General features: G+C 43.2%; 1 protein-coding gene across 1 annotated transcript in view; it reads left to right on the top strand.

Annotated features, from left to right (window-relative positions):
* The window catches only part of LPIN2 (lipin 2), a 324,810-nt gene that overhangs the window by 167,656 nt on the left and 135,415 nt on the right, over window positions 1–21,739 (top strand). The window contains 2 exon segments of the mRNA XM_030213059.1: window positions 3,093–3,280; window positions 4,183–4,276. Coding sequence (XP_030068919.1) covers window positions 3,093–3,280; window positions 4,183–4,276 — 282 coding nt within the window.

Raw genomic sequence — 21,739 nt, 5'->3', positions numbered from 1 at the left:
TGGACTATCTTTTCCAGAAAACAAGTTTGATGTCAGCAGTCTTCTAATTTGCACAGTGATGGATTATTTTTCATCATTGTGGCAAGACTGTCTGAACAAGGGAGATCAACTTTTTTTAAACTTTACACAGCTTTTAAAGCTGAACACTTTAAATAACTCTGGACTCTTGAATTGATGCAGTTGCTCATGATGTCTATTAAAATAAACTTGTCTGCAAAATAATTGTTCAGAATAGGGTTACTCCAAATGTGGGGTTACACGAGATTCAATACAAAGTACTGCACAACGCATATATTACTAGAAGTAAGGGGAAGGCAATGGGACTGTGGGACAAGGACACGTGTAATAAATGTAACATCCTTAAGGGCACCCTTGTACACCACTTCTTGGAATGTAACAAACTCCAGGAATACTGGCCAAGGGTGGTGGAAATGTTAGAAAAGGTGATCCAGGGATCATATGTGTGGACATATGGTATTATGTTGATGGGTTCAGATAAAGACTTGCAAGAACAGGGGCTAGCTGACAGTGTTTCTCAATATATTTTGCTGGCTTTTTTGCTAGCCAGAAAGGTGATACTACAACACTGGACAAGCCAAAGCCCACTGCCAATCAACCAATGGTATGGATATATGCGTCAGATGGCTGAGTGGGAGATTCGCAGAACAGAGAACCTGGCGAGCAAGACATCTAAGGATTATACCAAAATTTGGAGGACGTGCTTGGAGTGCATTCCAAATTGACCTTTCCACAGTACTCTCAGCGATGAGTCTGTGGCAGGGCCTAGTAACTTTGCTGCATAAAACAAGTCCTGGATGAGGAGGGGTTGGGGGGGCTAGGGGGGTAAGGAAGGGGGGGGGGTATATTTCAGAAAATTAACGAGCGAGAGCAAAGAGAGCACTAAGACTGTTTACATATGTTTAATGGGACCGCAAGGGTCATTTATGTTGCATAAGTGCATAATAGGTAATGAGTAAACAGATGTTGATAATAAGTTTACACGATAGTTTGAATTGTAAGTGTACTGGATAAGTGTTTGTATTGATATGCTCTGCTTGTTATTAATAAAAAGATTACTCAAAAAAAAAGAATTTGAAATTCTTGCCATTATCTTTTGGAGAAGCAAAATGAAACTGGCATCAAATGAAAAGATTTTTCTTGCACTTTAAATGGTATTAAACTCATTTTTGTACTACCTGTCCCACATGAAAATTGCCTCCAAAGTGGACTCATAGATCATGACAATTTTCAATGAGCCACATCAGAAAAAAAAACTATAGCTTCCAGCTGCACAGAATTAACATATAATGCTAATTTTAACCAGTGCTACTCAGATAAATTATGAAAGTTTTTTTCCTTTAATATCTTTGGCACAGTGGTTTGCTGAAAGATTAAATGAAATCCCATCTTTTTTTTTACAATTAATATCTCAGAAAGCAAGTGTCGCAGCTCAAATGGATTGCAGTTTCTGAATGTACACAAAATTAAGTGGTGCAAATTCACATCTGCAGGACACATAATGGTACACTTATTAAGATCTAAAAGGTGCCCAAAGTCTCAAACTGTTGAAGCTAGAAGTCTGAAATTTTTAAATTTTTCATCTTATATATTGGTCTCCATTCTGGTAGATTATTATCAGTTTCTGAAATGATGAGATGGGGAGGTTTCCAACTTTTGGTTGAATTGACATGGAATGACTTGGAAACAATACCCAGGTCAATACCTCTAGTTAAATCAGTAAGAAAAACTTATTGTGTAAAGGAAAAGGTGAAATCTCCTTGACAGAGTGCAAATAAAACTGTCAGCATAGGGAAAAAGCTCCGGCCAGGCTTGCATCAGATGTTTGTTGGCGAAGTCTCCCTCGCTGACTGGAGATGTGCTGCCATCGGGACTTAATCTTCATCATAGATGCAGACTCTATTTGATTGTTAAACTGTGCATCCCATTCACCTTCACACAAAAATTGAGCTTTTTTTTTTTTTTTTTTTGATTGAATGCAATGGAACTGGTCATCTGTGGTGAAAATGAGTGAACAGGAAGAGCCACTGATATTCAATCCCTTCAGCTTTCAGCATCGCAGCAAGACTCCACAGCTGCTGTTATCACCTAAAAGTTTCAGCAGCTACATCCTACTAAATAGATACCTCATGTGTGTCCCATACTATATTTGGGCAAGCTCAGGCTTTTCCCAAAATAATTTCTTTTCATTTGTAACAATGTCCTTGGCCATATTCGTGCATACCTACCCAAGGCACGATGTGTACTCACAATTTCAATTGACTCTGGTTGTACTGTTGCATCTCCATCCAATTGGCTAAAGCTTGCAATTTTCTGCACTACTAGTTCACAGTCCACATACTCTGGTTGGTTGGACACTCTGCGTAACCAGAGATTGCAGTGTTGAGAACGGTTCTCAAAATCTTCCATTTTAGCTACAAAGTCAGCTGAGTCACATCACATCTACTCCAGTTGTTTTTTCCAGCGATTGAAGAGCCTTCTGGAGTTCCTCTATTCTTGCATCTTCCTCATCAACACAGAGCCCAAGAGCTGCCTGCTCACCTCTCAAATCCACTCCAAACGTGGCTAGTTCCAAGCGAACTGCCTTAATCTTGGTCTGCCTCAGTGGTGGAAGGTCCTGTGCTGCTCACGGACACCATTGTTTCTGCTCCATGTGGTATGGCTGATGTATTTGATTCCTCAGTAAGGTCAATGCCTTGCTTTATTGTAGCCATGCTAAATTGTTGTTGGGTGCCTAAACCATTATCTGGTGGTACTAATCAGTTGATGAAATTGGATGCCAGAGTCATTTTGCAGATTCAGGTTAGGAGTTGAGGAGCAAACAGCTTAGGTACCCATCACTCTGGTGTTACTTACTCCTTGGTAAAGTCTAATTTATGTTCATGAGAAACAACTCAGTGAGTTAAAAATAAGAAATGTACCCCCCTTCCCCCCAAAAAATATTCCCTCATTTCATGTAATGCTCTAACACCTGAATATTGCAAGCTCGCATCACCCACTTTGCTTGTTTTCCTATATATTTTCCTAAATTTAAAACAGTGTGCATAGCTGATGAGTATTTTCTTTTTGTATAGTGAATCTGATCCTGGCTCAAGGCAGTGGATGGAATCAGATACTTTATCAGGCTCCCAATCACCACAATCTGTTGGAAGTGCTGCAGCGGATAGCGGTACAGAGTGCTTGTCGGACTCTGCCATGGATATGCCTGATGTCACTCTCTCCCTCTGTGGTGGCCTTTCCGAAAATGGAGAAATCTCAAAAGGTGGGCAAGAAATTGAAAGGAAAAACAAATGGGAGGTTTAAAAAAGTGCCTCATCTTTGAGTTGTCTATCCAGTTATGGGCTGGGTTCTGGCACACTGTGAAGGTGACTCAGGCCAAGATGCACAAAAGTCCTCAGAGCCGTTCCGTACCGAATTCCATAACGAATCGGTACAGAACGGCTATGCACGAAGGATAGGGAATGCAAATGAGCTGTTCGTTGCAGCTCACTTGCATTCACTAACCCTTTGTTAAAAACGTCGGTAATCGGCCCATAAACATGTGCAGAGCAGCCAAGCGTTATGCTGGCTGCTCTGCGCATGCCACAAACGTAAAAAAACAAAACAAAAAAAGAACCCAAAAACAAACACGTTCTTTATGGGCGGCCTTGCCCCCCACCTGCCCCGCCCGAGGTCGCCGCTGCTCCATGCTTCTCCCTGCATAAAAATCAAAACTTTAGCAGCCCCGGCCCCCCTCCCTTCCTCTCTTCCTTTCTCTCTTTCTCCCCAGCTCCGCCTCCCGCCATCCTCCGCCCCCTCCATCTTACCGGGCCCGAGCAGCGCCTCTCACCTCTGTGAAGGCGCTGCACGGGCAAGAAGAACAGCTGTTTGCTTCTTTGCCAGTCTTCGGATGTCTCTCCTTTCCTCCTGGGCCCGCCCTCGTCAGTGCGTTACTACTGAGGTTCGTCGATCAATCCTTCATTGTTTATTTCTCTGGAATAGCATGGAGGTCTGTGAAGTTTAGTGGACATCCTAGTCTGTGAAGTTTAGTGGGCATCCTAGTTTGTCTATATACGAATACAGAGGTTAAAACGAAGGTGCCTTAATTTCTTTGTGTTTTGTTTATATGCTTATATTCATATACATAGACTGCTGCTCAATAATGATTTTTCTTTTGTGTTGCAGAAAAATTTAAGGAATATATTGTTACATATCAAGAATTTTCTGAAAACCCAAGTATCATTGACAACCCTAATCTGGTAGTGAGGATCTATAACAGGTAACTAAATATTTCAGGTTGGAAAAATTTTGTCGGCGCCAGGTGTTTACTTTTGCTTAAAAGTTGTTAATAGGCAATTCTGCCATCCTAAAAGGTTGAGTTGTGGGAGTAGCTCCTGGTTACTTACACCAATCAGTTTTTTACTCTTCTCACTTCTCTGACATCTTTCATTTTCTCCTTGTACCATCCTCTAGCGTAGTTGCTCCCAAATCTGTTCTGAAGAACCCCCCAGCCAGTTAAGGTTTTCAGAATATCCACAATAAATATAGATTTGCATGCACTGTTTCCATTGTAGATTTCTTGTTCACAAGTCCATAGACCGCTATTAAATGGACTTGGAAAAATTCCGCATTTTTAGGTATAACTTGTCTGGAATGTTTTTACGTTTGGGGAGCGTGCCAGGTGCCCTTGACCTGGATTGGCCACTGTCGGTGACAGGATGCTGGGCTAGATGGACCTTTGGTCTTTCCCAGTATGGCACTACTTATGTACTTATGTACTTAACCCTCACTGTCTGGGGGCCCCCAGAGCATGTCTGGGAGCCACTACTCTAGCATACAATCTTCCCATTACTCTTCCTGTATTGATCCCCCTACTAAACTCTTCCAGCATTCACTCCTGTTTGCACTGCCCTTCTTCTCTCATAACATTCACCACTTCTTTCACTGCACCTGTCCCTCAGTATACATACCCTTTTCCTCTTACCCTATTTCACTCCAACTGGAAATCTAGATGATTTCCTTCTCCCGTCTGCTGTGAGTTGAATCACAGGTCCTGAGAGCTCAATGATCTACTTAGCCTGGAAAAGACTCTATATCAGCCCATCCAGCCAGAGAGTGGACAAGAAGAGCCCTGTACTTCAGACAGCTGGTCAGGTGGTTAATAGACAAGATGGATAGGGCTACATCAGGGAACTAAATGACTTTTCTATGATGTCCTATCTGCTTACGTTTTGGTCAAAATTCTTAAGACAGCTTATTGCACTTCAAAAAATATTACCCCACAGTGTGAACTATTCTTAAAAACATGGAAGAAAAGAGCTCGTTGTGTGAAAGGAACAAATTACACAAATTCAAGTAACCAAAATAATGATTAGTCTAAAAAAAAAAAAAACCTCCATTCTTTATCAACAGTATTTGTGCTTATGTGCTTAAACACTGAATAATTAATTTCCAAATAATTAAAAATACTTAAATGATAGTTGACATCACCTGGATTTTGCCTAATGCTGCATCAGGGATCACATTATGTAAGAGAACAATTTCAACCAAAAATGTAAAAGCAGAAAAAAAATGAACACATTTTCAAGGACTTGCATCATTCATTGCAAGAAGTATTCTCTTTTCTCAGTCATAGCTACAGAGCCTATTCATTTCTCTCTTCCTTGTTGAGAGCACAAACATGCTGGCACATGGCAAGTGCATATATACGGGCAGGCGAACTACAAAATCCAATGTACGCAGCAAAGCAGCTCATTGATAGTGAAAAAAAATAATAAATAAATAACAATCATTTATTTACCACATGAAAACAAAAATACTTAAAAGCCTGACACAGCCATGTTTCGTCCTCTCAAGGGCTGCATCAGGGACTGATAACTGTTAATAGACACACAAAAAGCAAGTTGGTATAAATCATGAATATAAATGCATAATTAAATAATTAAAACATAAGCCACAGAATTTAGCCAAAACATGTATACAACTTAAAAACATAATGTAACCTAACAAAAACATATGATTAGATTAAAGATGTAAAATAAAATACGTACACAAGAGATATAATTCAATTGTCACCTAATGGTTAAAAACTAAGAGCAAATAACTAAAATTAAAGGTATATAAAAAGCCATCCCACATTAAAAAATTATTTTAACAATAAAACTGGCCAAAATTTCTTCTATAAGCTGATGTTTTCTCTTGAGTTGTTTGTGTGGGGGTCAAAGTTCCTCTGTGCTTCTTAATATTACCTCCAAAAATTCTCTAGGAAGCAACAGAATAAAGTAAATAAAATCAATCATGACATAATGCCTCACTTAAGAAATTGAGGATTGATATAAAATGAAAAAAAAAAAAAAAAGGTTTGAGATTGCCCCGCCACACGGAATACTTAACAAGGACAGAAACCTTAAATCGTATTGAACTTAAAAAACGATTATGGTTTAAAAGAGAGCGCCTTTTAATTAGCAAAATGGCACTGTTTATATTGCTAAATGCTAAAAATACTCTGGATTTTAATGCATTCCAATGTTGTGTTCATGTGCCATTGATGTTCTTGGATGCAAAAACATTGGGGGTGGACAAAAGAAGCACTAAGTTTAAAAATCCCATGGAATTGGTATAAAACTTGCAAAAGTGTGAAGGGAAAGAATATTTTTGTAGGGCTGTACTACTGTCCACCGGGACAGAACGAATACAGATGAAGAAACGTTTACAAAGATTAGGAAAACTGGCAAATTGGGCAGTGCCATAATAATGGATGATTTCAGTTAGCCCGATACTGACTGGATGTATGTTACATCAGAAAGTGCCAGGGAGATACAATTTCTAGATGTAATAAACGACTCCTTGGAGCAACTGGTCCAAGAACTGAAAAGAGGGGGAGCCATTTTGGATCTGGTCCTTGGTGGCGTGCAGGGCATAGTGCGAGAGGTGGCAGTGTTGGGTCCCCTGGGAAACAGTGATCATAAAATGATCAAGTTTGAGCTACTATCTGGGATGAACCCGCAAAGGAAATCTGCTATAGCTGCATTTAATTTTCAAAAGGGCGACTATAATAAAATGAGGAAAACAATTAAAAAGAAATGAAAAGGATAAGCTGCTTATGGTTGGGAATCAGGTGTTGACGTTATTTAAAAATACAATTTTGGAAGTCCGGTCCGCATTCCATGTATTTGCAAAGGTGGAAAAAAAGACAACAGCCAGCATGGTTAAAAGGTGAAGTAAAAGAGGCTATTAAAAAAGATTGTTCTTCAAAAAATGGAAAAAGGATCCAAATGAAGAAAATTAGAAGCAACATAAGCACTGGCAAGTCAGATGCAAAGCATTAATAAAGAAGGCTAAAAGAGAATATGAAGAGAAACTTGCCATGAAGAAAAAAAAACCTCATATTAGCACCTTTTTCAAGTACATCAGAATCAGAAAGCATGTGAGAGAATCCATGGGACCGTTAGATCATGAAGGAGCAAAAGGGGCACTCAGGGAGAACAAGGCAATAGTGGAGAAATTGAATGAATTCTATGCTTCAGTTTTTACAGAAGAAAATCTAAGAGATCTACCTGTAATAGAAATGGTTTTTGCAGAGGCTAAAACTCACAGTAATAACTTTTTTAGGTGCATCAGAAACAGAAAGCCTGTGAGAGAATCTGTGGGACCATTGGGTCATGAAGGATCAGAAGGGGCACTCAGGGACGACAAGTCCATAGCAGAGAAACTGAATGAATTCTTTTCTTCTGTCTTACAGAAGAAGATGTAAGAGAATGTGCCTGTACCAGAAATGGTTTTCAAGGGTGGTGATGTGGAAGTACTGAAAGAAATGAACCTGGAAGATGTACTCAGCCAAATTGACAAATTAAAGAGTAGTAAATCACCTGGACCGGATGGCATACATCCAAGGGGACCCAGAGAACTCAAGCATTAAATTGCTGATCTGCTGTTAATAATGTGTAACCTGTCATTAAAATTGTCTGTAGTACCTGAAGATTGGAGGGTGGCCAATGTGACGCTGATTTTTAAAAAGGGTTCTAGGGGTGATCCATTAAATTACAGACCGGTAAACCTGACGTTGGTGCCAGGCAAAATAGTGGAAACTATTATAAAAAATAAAATTACAGAACACAAACATGGTTTAATGGGACAGAGTCAGCATGGGTTGAGCCAAGGGAAGTCTTGCCTTACCAATTTGCTTCATTTTTTTGAAAGTGTGAATAAACATGTGGCTAAAGGTCAGCCAGTTGATCTAGTTTATCAAGATTTTCAGAAAGCTTTTGATAAAGTTCCTCATGAGAACCTCCTGAGAAACTTTGAGTCATGGGATAGGAGGCAGTGTTCTGGTATGGATTAGAAATTGTTTATTGGTCAGAAAACAGAGGGTAGGGTTAAATGATCATTATTCTCAATGGAGGAGGGTGAACAGTGGAGTGCCGCAGGGATCTGTATTGGGACCAGTGCTATTTAACTTATTTATAAATTATATTGAAATCGAAACAATGAGTGAAGTGATTAAATTTGCAGATGACACAAAGCTATTCAGGGTTGTTAAAACATGAGTGGACTGTGAAATATTGCATGAGTACCTTAGGAAATTGGAAGATTGGGCATCCAATGGTGGATGAAATTTAATGTGGACAAATGCAAGGTGATGCACATTGGAAAGAATAATCCGAATCATATGATGCTTGGGGATCAGCACTCAAGAAAAAGATCTAGGAGTCGTTGTAGATAATCTTAGTGTGTGGCGGCGACCAATAAAGCAAACAGGATGCTAGGAATTATTAGGAAAGGGATGGTGAATAAGACCGAAAATGCTATAATGCCTTTGCATTGCTCCATGGGGCGACCAAACCTTGAGTATTGCGTTTAGTTCTGGTCGCTGTATCTCAAAAAAGATATAGCAAAATTAGAAAAGGTTCAGAGAAGAGCAATCAAAATGATAAAGGGAATGGAACTCCTCTCGTATGAGGAAAGGCTAAAGAGGTTAGGGCTCTTCAGCTTGGAAAAGAAATGGATGAGGAGAGCTATGATTGAGGTGTACAAATTCTTGAGTGGTGTAGAGCGAATAGAAGTGAATTGGTTTGTTTTTTTACTCGTTCCAAAAGTACAAAGACTAGGGGACACTCAAGGAAGTTACATGGAAATACTTTTAAAACAAATAGGAGGAAATATTTTTTTATTCAACAAATAGTTAAGCTCTAGAACTCTTTGCCAAAGGATGTGTCAATAATGATTAGCATATCTGGGTTTAAAAAGGTTTGGACAAATTCCTGGAGGAAAAGTCCATGGTGTGCTATTGAGGCAGACATGGGGAAACAACTGTTTGCTTGGTAGCATGGAATGTTGCTGCTAATTGGGTTTCTACCAGGTACTTGTGACCTGGCTTGACCACTGTTTGGACAGCAGGATACTGGGCTAGATGGGCCTTTGGTTTCACCTAGTATTGCTACTCTTATGTTCTTAAAAATGCTTAAATGTGAGTTGGAAAACAATCACAGAGACCTTATTTCATCTCTAAGAGCTGATCCTATATACATGAATAAAAATGATCAAGTATCCTCGACATGACGTCATGTGATGTTACTACTCCAAGCAGGGAGGCGGGAAGCACGTGACCACAATAACGAAGAGAGGGCAGAGACGTTGAGCTCGAGGAGCCGCTTCAGTTCTTGAACGCCAGTGAGAGCCGAACGGCAGCGGCAAAAAAGAACAGCGGGAGCCGCTACAGCCCTCGAACGGCAGCGGCAAAAAAGAAGAGCTTGAGCTGCTTGTGCCCTTGAATGACAGTGACAGCTGAACGGCAGCGGCAAAAAAGAAGAGCGGGAGCCGCTTGAGCCCTCGAACAACAGTGAGAGCTGAACGGCATCGGGCAACAGCGGGAGCCGCTTCAGCTCTTGAACGCCAGTGATAGCTGAACGGCAGCGGCCAACAACAGGAAAGGAAAGCATCGAAAAAGACTGAGAGGCAAAGGACAGCGGCTATTTGCATGCTGGCAGGTCCTCATTACCCCCTACAGCAAACCTGCCAGCGAGGGCAGTTGAGGACGTCCAAAATTTGGACGTTTCTGCAATGGGCAGTTAAGGACGTCCAAAATTGGATGTTTCTATGAGAAAGACGTCTTTCTCATAGAAACATCCAATTTTGGACGTCCTTAACTGCCCATTGCAGAAACGTCTAAATTTTGGACGTCCTCAACTGCCCCGTCGCTATACCTCCGACACCCCCTTGAAATTTGGCCATCCCTGCAACTGATGGGAAAAGGGGGAATTGATGTGGAAAGGAGTGCCCACTCACTGTCTCACACACACACTCATTATATACCCTGATTTTTGGTAATGTTTCTGTTAACAACATAATTGCAATTACATCATCATTATCCTAGCGCCCGTTTCATTTCTTTCAGAAACGGGCCTTTTTTACTAGTAAGAACATAATAAGCGTATTGGGTTAGACTCATGGTCCATCTAGCCCAGTATCATGCTTCCAGCAGTGGCCAATCCAGGTCACAAGTACCTGGCAGAAACCCAAATATTAGCAACATTCCATGCTACCAATACCATCGCAAGCAGAGGCTATCCCCATGTCTCTCAATAGCAGAATATGGACTTTTTGTCCAGGAACTTGTACAAACCCAGATAATCTAACCGCTGTTACCACATCCTCTGGCAACAAGTTCCAGAACTTAGCTATTCATTGAGTGAAAAAATATTTCCTCCTATTTGTTTTAAGTTTCCATATAATTTTACTGAGTGTCCCCTGGTCTTTGTACTTTTTGAAAGCGTGAAAAATCTATTCACTTGTAGCCATTTTACTTCACTCAGGATTTTGTAGACCTAAATCATATCACCCTTCAGCTATGTCTCTTCCAAGCTGAAGCGCCTCAACCTCTCTAATCTTTCCTCATGTGAGAGGAGTTCCATCCCCTTTATCATTTCGGTCACTCTTCTTTGAACTGTGAGATCTTGCTGAGGGATCCTGCTCACATACCTAAAGTCCAAAATTGCTTAAACATCACCACCAGTGGCGGATAGAGAAAGTGCATTACTCTCTAAATTTAGGAGCTGCAGTGGATGGTCACCCGGAGCAGGAGGAAGACCGGTCTGGACACCCCAGACCCTTTAGACAGTCTACCAAAATGGAGTATTGAAGGAGCTACAGGGAATTTTAAAAGGGCACAGTCAGAGGATGAGACCCTTAGAGCAGCCTGAGCTAAGATTGTTTTGGTAGATGTGAATCCCATGGGCATCTAGGACTCCTGTTAAAGTAGCTCCTCCATATGTCTGCCCTGGAGGGGGGGAGGTGGCGGAGATAGAGCATCTGTTAGTTCATCAACCCCACCATAGATAGGTCATGCATTTAGCCTACAGTCACCTATTAAGAGGTCACATGGGGGAGGAGAAGACCGGGAATGGATTTTGGTCCAATTTTTCTGACCAGGTGTATTCAAGCAAGTTGAACTCTTTTGTCAAGTCCTTCCCAAAGTGCTAGGTATGTAGTCCTGCAAGGGTTCCACGTGCCCCTCTTATGCCCGTACTCATTGTCAATACCCCATCTGATAGAGTGGCTATGGACTTTGTGGGGCCACTGCAACGAACCGCCCATGGAGGTGTGGCCTATTGGTTGGCGCACCCATCTTGGTATCCAGAGGTGGCTGGTTCAAATCCCACTTCTGCTCCTTGTAATCTTGGGCAAAGCTCTATTGCCTCAGGTACAAACTTAGATTGTGAGCCCTCCTGGGACAGGATCCTACCTAGTGTACTTACATAAGTACGTAAGCATTGCCATACCGGAACAGACAGAAGGTCCATCAAGCCCAGCATCCTGTTTCCAACAGTGGCCAAGCTAGGTTACAATTACCTGGCAAGATCCCAAAACAGTGCAATACATTTTGCGCTGCTTATTCTAGAAATAAGCAGTGGATTTTCCCCAAGTCCATTTTAATAATGGCTTATGGACTTTTCTTTTAGGAAACTAGCCAAACCTTTTTTAAAACCTGCTAAGCTAACTGCTTTTACCCACATTCTCTGGCAACGAATTCCATAGTTTAATTACATGTTGAGTGAAGAAATATTTTCTCTGATTCGTATTAAATTTACTACTTTGTAGCTTCTCTGCGTGCCCCTTAGTCCTAGTATTTTTGGAAAGAGTAAAGAAACGATTCACATCTATTTTATTTTTATTTTATTTATTTACATCAATTTATATACCGTATCTTATTGCTACCTCTATCATATCTCCCCTCAGCTGTCTCTTCTCCAAGCTGAAGAGCCCTAGCCGCTTTAGCCTTTCCTCATAGGGAAGTCGCCCATCCCCTTTATCATTTTCGTCACCCTTATCTTTTCTAATTCCACTATATCTATTGTGAGATTCGGTGACCAGAATTGCACACAATATTCGAGGTGCAGTTGCACCATGGAGCGATACAAAGGCATTATAACGTCCTCATTTTTGTTTTCCATTTCTTTTCTGATTATACCTAACATTCTGTTTCCTTTCGTAGCCACCGCCACACACTGATCAGAGGTTTTCAATGTATCAGCAATGATGCCTAGATCTGCCTAGATCCCTTTCCTGGTCGGTGACTCCTAACGTGGAACTTGAATGTAATTCGCCTGGAGCTGCTACTGAAAATAAAATGTGAGCAAAATCCAAATAAATAAAATAATATAAACAAGCATATTTTGATTATTTTGGATTATTCCACTCACTACCCAGAGGCCATTGCCCTGTGTAATATGAAAATTATCATGATGGCTAATGCTCTGTGGGAGGTTTTCTCTTTGATGAGAATCCCTGCTGAAATACTGACTGATCAAGGAGCCACCTTTATGTCCAGGGTCATGAAGCAAGTGTGTGCCCTGCTTAAGGTAAAGAACTTACGGACATCAGTTTAATCAGCTGCAGACAGATTGTCTAGTGGAACGCTTCAACAAGACTCAAGCAGATCCTAAAGAAGTTTGTGGCTGAAGACAGGAAAAACTGGAATTCTCTACTCCTGTATGTACTGTTTGCAATCTGGGAAGTGCCTTAGAGTTTGACATAGTTCTCTCCATTTGAACTGTTATATGAGAGATGACCTAGGCTAGGGGAATCCTAGATGTGGTTCAGGAAGCTTGGGAAGAGGAACCCAGCCCAAGAAGGAACTTGGCCTAATATTGTGCACACCATGCAGGAGAGGCTGAAGAAAGCCAGTGAAGCAGCCAAGCTCTGCTTGGAAAAGGCTCAAGTGGGTCAAGCCTGAGCCTACTACCAGAAGGCGGGACAATGAACCTTTCAGCCATGGGACAGAGTTTGTCTCTTACCCTCCTCAGAAAGCAAACTATTATGCAAGTGGCAGGGGCCTTATTATGCAAGTGGCAGGGGCCTTATGAAATTGTGGAGAGGACAGGACCAGTTAACTACAAGGTGGCCCAACCGGACAAAAGGGACAAGGCAAAAATTTTCCACATCGCCTGGTTCAGAGGTCCTGGCAGAGGCCAGGCCTCTGCAAGTTTCATTTGGCAACCCCATCTCAAAGAAGGCCAACCTAGAGCAGTTGGTATGCCAGAATCGGGATGTATTTTCCAGAGTGCCAAGTCAGATCCACCTTGTAATACATGTCATTGTCAGTAAGCCAGGAGTGGTAGTCTAGCAATTTCCTTATCTGATTCCAAAAGCCCGGCAGCAAGCTGTGGCAAAAGAGGTAGCTGAAATGCTGGAAATTGGTGTCATTGAGGAATTAACCAGTAACTGGTCATCTCCCATTGTGCTGGTGCCAAAGCCGGACAGGAGTATCCAGTTTTATATTGATTTCCAGAAGGTGAACACTCTCTCCAAACTAGAGGCTTGTCCAATGCTGAGAGTAGATGAGCTCATCAAGTGGCTGGGAGGAGCCCAGTTCATCTTGACCTTGGAACAGGTACCCCTCACCCCTGCTGCTAAGGAGAAGACAGCTTTTTCCATGCCCCAGTGTTTGTTCCAGCTCACATTATTGCTGTTTGGCTTTCATGGGGCTCCAGCTACCTTTTGATGCCTTGTGGATCACCTGCTTAAACCACATGGCAACTACGCAGCTGCCTACTTAGATGACATTGTCATCTACAGTAAAGATTGGAAGACCCATCTAATCCTGGTAGAAGCAGTACTGGTTAGTCTACGGACTGTTGGGCTAACAGTAAATCTTAAAATGTGCTTTTTGGGAGTACAAGAAGGTCCAGTACCTGGGGTACTCGGTTAGGAACAGAAAAGTGAGACTTCAGATATAGAAGGTAGAGGCAATTACTCAGGTGCCAGTACTCCAGATGAAGAAACAAGTATGAACCTTCCTTGGGCTTATTGGCTATTACCGCCGGTTTATTCCAGGGTTTGCTGAGAAAGCAGAACTGCTAATCCGCCTCCTACGGTGGAAGGCTCCAGAAAAGATACACTGGACTGGATTTATTTATTTATTTATGCATTCTTGTATCCCACTATTATCCAAAAGCAAGTTTCAGTTCAAAGTGGCTTACAATTTACAATGTGGTTACAGTGTTTTACAGATTCACTTGAAGAGGACATGTGTGGCTAGTGTGGTTAGCTGTAGAAATTTTTGGATATTGCCTTCCAAACCCTGAAAAGGGATATTTGCTCAGAGCCAGTGCTGGTCAACCCAGACTTCAACTGGCCCTTCATCTTGTAGACCGACGTGTCAGAATTTGGACTCGGGGCCGTTCTGGCTCAGGAAGTGGATGAGGAAGACCACCCAGTGGCATACAGTAGCTGGAAGCTGTTCCTGAGAGAGAGAACTTATTTTGTAGTTGAGAAAGAATATCTAGCTGTCAAGAGGGCCCTGGAAGCATTACAGTATTTGTTGGGGGTGACACTTCCTGCTGGTCACCGACTATCAAACACCTTCAATGGATGGTTTGACATAAATATTCAAATACACATATCATCCACTGGTTCCTTAATCTCCAGCCCTTTAGCTATCATGTGACACATCAGGTGGTATGGTGGCCCCTGATATGGCAGGTGCTCAACCGGGCAGGGTTGAACTGAGGGGGAGGTTATGTGAGGGGGTATACAGAACACTGCCCCCACCCTTAAGAAATATTCTTTAGGTACTGTGAGCCACCTTAAAACCCTTAGCCCCACTCAGGGAGGAAGTGAGACAGGAGGGTGGAGTCCTGATTTCAGGAACTATAAAAGGCAGAACCAAAGTGGGGTTAATGAGGCCCAGGGAAGGAAGAACTGAAGCCCCAGCCTACACCTGTACCTGAATGCTTCTAGCCTCTGTGACTTGGCTGAGGTAAGCTAATCTTTTATTTGAGAATTGTGAGCCTTGTTCTAAGGTCTGACTGGAGCCAGACTTGGAAATCCAAAGAGAGAAAGGGAAACTGCACACTGTTTGGGATGTGGTAGTTACAGATCATAGACTGGGTTTTGGGCCCTGTTTTATAGACCATAGACTGGGTTTTGGGCCCTGTTAGCCACAGGCCCCTGCTAGGACTTTTCTCACTCTGAAGATGAGACTCTGTGAAGTAACAGGCCTCGGATTTAAGTTAATAAAGCACTGCGTCCATGTTTACAACCTTGTCCAGCTGTGTTATTGTGAAGGTTCACCTTCAACCTTCGCTCACAGTATTACATTCTCCCTCTTGTAGATCCTTGGACCAGTTGCTCAAAGAAGCAGTCATTTATTTCATCTAGGAATTTTACCACCCCCCCCCCCCCCCCCCCAGCACTCCCTAATTGTAGCATTTATCCAGTCAGTATTGGGTTAATTGAAATCACCACAATTCTTAGATTCTACAATAACAAAAGTGTTCAAGGGTGAATATAGACTCCCAATTATGAAAGATAGTTGAGAAAACTGGACACTCCTCTTTTTAAAGGACACGCCTTTTAGTTAGAAAGGGGACCTCCTTAATCATCAGTCTTAAAAAAAAAAAAGCTCCACCTAAATTACTTTCATACTACATATGTCATAGCACCCTTTCAAACACTCGTAGATGAAGACACTGCTGCTAAATACAATGTAACGAAAAAACGGTTACTTATCTTGGATGGTGAAACAAACGTAGCCTTCTTCCACTTATCTGTTCAGTTTCTTAATGCACTTCTGCACTCTCTTCAATTCCCTACAGGGAAGCCCTGTTTCGTCACTAAATGGCTGCGTCAGGGGAAACTGTTCCAAGTGACTAACGTGCCTTCAATTTGTCCTCTGGCATCAAAGTTGAAATGGCGGCCGGCTTCTTCCTCAAACCCCGCTGTTTAAATACTTAGCGTATGACGTCTCCGTAATATGTAAATTTCTTTACAGAAAGGCTTTCCATTCGATGGAAACATTTAAACCCCTCGGAATTATGGACTGCAAGGTGAATATCCATCGTTGCTCTTTTTGTCTTAGCAAACTCCTAATGTCCCCTTTTCGTTCTGTAACGTTGATCTGCTGTACCACAATACATTTCAATTCTGAAAAATTGTGATGTTTGCTCATGCAATGTGACACCATGGGTTCATGTGTTTTCCCCGACTGAATACAATGCATGTGTTCAATCAATCTAATCTTTAACAGACACAGGAAGGTTCTCTGGAGTCCGTGCGAATGACTATTCAGGTGCTGGAGCTACTGGGGTTCGTCATAAATTATCCCAAGTCCTATCTCACCCCGATCCAAAAATTGGAATTCATTGGAGCTCTGCTGAACACTGACAGCTTGAGCTTATCTCTCCGAAGTAAGGGCGGACAACCTTCTGTCCCTGGTGTCCATGGTTCGAGCGTCTCAGCAGGTTACAGCTCGGCAGATGTTGAGACTTCTGGGGCACATGGCCTCCACAGTTCATGTAACGCCCATGGCACATCTACATATGAGATCAGCTCAATGGACCCTAGCTTCCCAGTGGTTTCAAACTGTGGGGGGTCTAGAGGATGTAATCCAACTGTCCACCGACTTTCGGAATTCCCTTCAGTGGTGGACGATTCGATCCAATTTGACCATGGGGCAACCATTCCAAGTTCCTCAGCCACAAAAAGTGCTGACGGATGCATCTCCTGGGGTGGGGAGCTCATGTAGATGGGCTCCACACTCAGGGAGCCTCGTTCTTTCAGGAAAAAGGTCTGAAAGGTCTGTAGATCAACCTCCTGGAATTAAGAGTGATCTGGAACGCTCTAAAGGCTTTCAGAGATCGGCTGTCCAACCGAGTAATCTTAATTCAGACAGACAATCAGATTGCCATGTTTTACACCAACAAGCAGGGGGGCACCGGATCTCACCCTCTGTTTCAGGAAGCCGTCCAGATGTGGCTTTTGCTCGCTGTCACGGCATGTTTCTCCAAGCTACTTATTTGGCAGGTGTAAACAGTTTGGCAGACAGGTTGAGCAGGATAATGCAACCTCACAAGTGGTCACTGAACATGGGTGTAGTCTGCAAGATCTTCCAAGCGTGGGGCACCCCCTCGGTGGATCTTTTTGCCACTCAGATCAATCACAAGGTCCCTCAGTTCTGTTCTAGGCTTCAGGCCCACGACAGACTAGCGTCGGATGCCTTTCTCCTACATTGGGGAACAGGCCTTCTGTATGCGTATCCTCCCATACCTTTAGTGGGGAAGACTTTGCTGAAACTCAAGCAAGACTTTGGAACCATGATCCTGATTGCACCCTTCTTGCCACATCAGATTTGGTTCCCTCTTCTTCTGGAGTTGTCCTCCGAAGAACCGTGGAGATTGGATTATTTTCCAACTCTCATCACTCAGAACGAGGGGTCGCTTCTACATCCCAACCTCCAGTCTCTGGCTCTCACAGCCTGGATGTTGAGAGCTTAGAATTTGCCTCCTTGGGTCTTTCAGAGGGTATCTCCCGAGTTTTGCTTGCTTCCTGAAAAGATTCCACGAAGAGGTGTTACTCTTTCAAATTGAGGAGGTTTGCCGTCTGGTGTGACAGCAAGGCCCTAGATCCTCTTTCTTGTCCTACACAGACCCTGCTTGAATACCTTCTACACTTGTCAGAGTCTGGTCTCAGGACCAACTCCGTAAGAGTTCGCCTTAGTGCGATTAGTGCTTTTCATTGCCATGTAGAAGGTAAGCCTATCTCTGGACAGCCTTTAGTTGTTCGCTTCATGAAAGGTTTGCTTTTGTCAAAGCCCCCTTTCAAACCTCCACCAGTGTCATGGGATCTCAACGTCGTTCTCACTCAGCTAATGAAAGCTTCTTTTGAGCCACTGAATACCTGCCATCTGTAGTACTTGACCTGAAAGGTCCTTTTCATGGTTGCTGTTACTTCAGCTCGTAGGGTCAGTGAGCTTCAGGCTTTGGTAGTACATGCACCTTATATCAAATTTCATCACAATAGTGTAGTCCTCTGCACGCACCCTAAGTTCCTGCCAAAGGTGGTGTCGGAGTGCCATTTGAACCAGTCAGTTGTCTTGCCAACATTCTTTTCCTGTCCTCATACCTGCCCTGGCGAAACCAGTTTGCATACCTTGGACTGCAAGAGAGCATTGGCCTTTTACGTGGAGTGGACAAAGCCCTTTAGACAGTCCGCCCAGTTGTTTGTGTCTTTTGATCCCAGCAGGAGGGGAGTCACCATTGGAAAGCGCACAATCTCAAATTGGCTAGCAGATTGCATTTCCTTCACTTATGCCCAAGCTGGGCTGACTCTGGAGGGCCATGAATTGCTCATAATGTTAGAGCCATGGCTGCTTCAGTGGCTCACTTAAAGTCAGCCTCCATTGAAGAGATTTGCAAGGCTGCAACGTGGTCATCAGTCCACGCATTCACATCTCACTACTGCCTTCAGCAGGATACCCGACGCAACAGTCGGTTTGGGCAGTCAGTGCTGCAGAATCTGTTTTGGGTTTAGAATCCATCTTCACCCCACTAGACCCATTTTTGTTCTGTTCCAGGCTGCACTCTCAGGTAGTTGTTTATGGTTTCAGGTCAATCTAAGTTATGTCCTCGCCATTGCGAGGCCCAGTTGACCAGTGTTCATTGTTTTGTGTGTGACTGGTTTCTAGGGATACCCCACATGTAAGAACAAGCAGCCTGCTTATCCTCGGAGAAAGCGAAGATACTTACCTGTAGCAGGTATTCTCCAAGGGCAGCAGTATGATTGTTCTCACAAACTCACACATCTCCCCTTTGGAGTTTTTATTTGCTTCTTTTTATGGTTTTTGATTTAACTGAGGGAACGCGCTCACGTGACGGGCAGGAAATCAGTCCGTGCAAAAGTGGTGCGCGCTGCACGCGTGCCAGAAGACTCTGGCAAAACGTTTTTTTATATTTTGCTTGCAAAATGCCGATTCCTGGGCTGATGCGGATGTCGACCCACGTGTGAGAACAATCAGCCTACTGTCCTCGGAGAATACCTTCTACAGGTAAGTATCTTCGCTTTTTGTGGTGAATAAATTAGGATTTTTTTTTTTTTTACTATCAACAATCCAGGGCCACCACTGCTGCTACCGCCCCCTCTCCACTTGGGCCGCTGCCGCCTCCTGCAACGATATGCTGTTTTGCTGCTTATATACTGTGCTATCCACTCAAGAACTAATAAAAAAAAATCCTCCTAAATAAAGTTCTCCCCATATCCATTCATAAAACAAGATACTATTTACTGTACAGAAGGAACTTCAAATTAAAAATTTAGTTTTGTTCCAAACATCTCAAGTATTTATCTCTACCTCCTCCCCTCATATCCCCTGGACCTTAATTACCCTGAATTTTAAAACATAAAAAATGATGACAAAAGACCTTATAACTTTACAGTCTGTACATCCATACTAGCCACTGTTTCTTCTTCTTTAGAGACCCTATACCATCCACCATCTCCTCCTCCTTCCTTAAAGATCCTATGTTTGTTCCACGTTTTTCTTGAATTTGGATGTAGTCTTGTTCTCCATCACCTCCATTGAGAGTCCATTCATGCATCCACCATCCTTTTCTTATGGTAGTATTTCCTTAGATTACTTCTAAATCTATCCCCTTTTCACCTTCATTCCATTCTCCCTCATTCCCTAGCTTCCTTTTAGTTGAAGAGATCAGCCTCCTCTGCATTTATGCCATGGAGTTATTTAAATATGTCTATCATATCTTCCTTCTGCTGCCTTTCATCCAAAGTATTCATACTGAGATCTTAATAAGACTGTCCCCATACACTTTATGATGAAGAACACTGACCGTTTAGTAGCCATCCTCTCAACTGACTCCATCCTGTTTATAAGTACATAAGTAATGCCACACTGGGAAAGACCAAGGGTCCCATCGAGCCCAGCATCCTGTCCACGACAGCGGCCAATCCAGGCCAAGGGCAACTGGCAAGCTTCCCAAACGTACAAACATTCTATACATGTTGTTCCTGGTATTGTGGATTTTTCCCAAGTCCATTTAGTAGTGGTTTATAGACTTGTCTTTTAGGAAACTGTCTAACTCCTTTTTAAACTCTGCTAAGCTAACCGCCTTCACCACGTTCTTCGGCAACGAATTCCAGAGTTTAATTATGCATTGAGTGCAGAAATATTTTCTCCAATTTGTTTTAAATTTACTACACTGTAGTTTCATCGCATGCCTCCTAGTCCTAGTATTTTTGGAAAGCGTGAACAGACACTTCACATCCACCTGTTCCATTCCACTCATTATTTTATACTAGCAGTTGAGCCCGTAAAAACGGGCTGGTATTGGGGGTTTCCTTCCTTCCTTCCCCCTCCCTCCCTCCCTCCCCGTGAGGTCGCCACCGCTACCGTCCCCCCCCCCCCCCCCCCCCCCGAGTCGCCGCCATCCCTCCACCCGGCCCGGGCCCTCTCTCTCTCCGCTACTAAACTTACACATCCATTCGCCGGAACGCAGCACGCACATCAGCTGAGCTGCCATCGGCCCTTCCTTCTCTGCCTGTGTCCCGCCCTCCTGTGACGTAACGTCAGCGAGGGCGGGACACAGGCAGGGAAGGAAGGCCGACGGCAGCTCAGCTGATGTGCGTGCTGCGTTCCGGCGAATGGATGTGTAAGCTTAGTAGTGGAGAGAGGTCCCGGGCCGGGTGTGTGTGGGGGGGTAACGGTAGCGGTGACTTCGGGTGGGCGGGTGCGGTATCAACCTCGGCGCAGTTTCCCTCTCTGTCCCGCCCTCGTCATCACGTATTGATGCGAGGGTGGGACAGAGAGGGAAGTCTCTACTGCGCATTTGCGAGTGAGTCGGTCACTCGCCGTTTATATGTTTGATACCTCTATCATGTCTCCCCTCAGCCGTCTCTTCTCCAAGCTGAAAAGCCCTAGCCTCCTTAGTCTTTCTTCATAGGGAAGTCGTCCCATCCCCGCTATCATTTTAGTCGCCCTTCACTGCACCTTTTCCAATTCTAGTGTATCTTTCTTGAGATGCGGCGACCAGAATTGAACACAATACTCAAGGTGCGGTCGCACCATGGAGCGATACAACAGCATTATAACATCCTCACACCTGTTTTCCATACCTTTCCTAATAATACCCAATATTCTATTCGCTTTCCTAGCCGCAGCAGCACACTGAGCAGAAGGTTTCAGTGTATTATCCTTTTCAGTGTGCAGTCTCCAAAACTCTACACAGTAGCATTAAATTTTAGATGTCAAATTCTAGACCAGCCATTCCCAACCCAGTCCTCAAGGCCCACCTGGTCCCATCAGGTTTTCAGGATACCCACAATGAATATTCATAAGCTAGATTTGCATGCGATGGAGGCAATGCATGCAAATCTATCTATTTCCTGAAAACCCAATGGGACTAGGTGTGCCCTGAGGACTGGGTTGGGAATGGCTGTTCTGGAGACTATTCTA

This window comes from Microcaecilia unicolor, chromosome 1 (genome assembly GCF_901765095.1).
Source record: "Microcaecilia unicolor chromosome 1, aMicUni1.1, whole genome shotgun sequence".
In the NCBI taxonomy this organism is placed as follows: domain Eukaryota; kingdom Metazoa; phylum Chordata; class Amphibia; order Gymnophiona; family Siphonopidae; genus Microcaecilia; species Microcaecilia unicolor.
The sequence above is the reverse complement of the archived record's forward strand: the minus strand, read 5'-3'. Positions and strand labels throughout refer to the sequence as shown.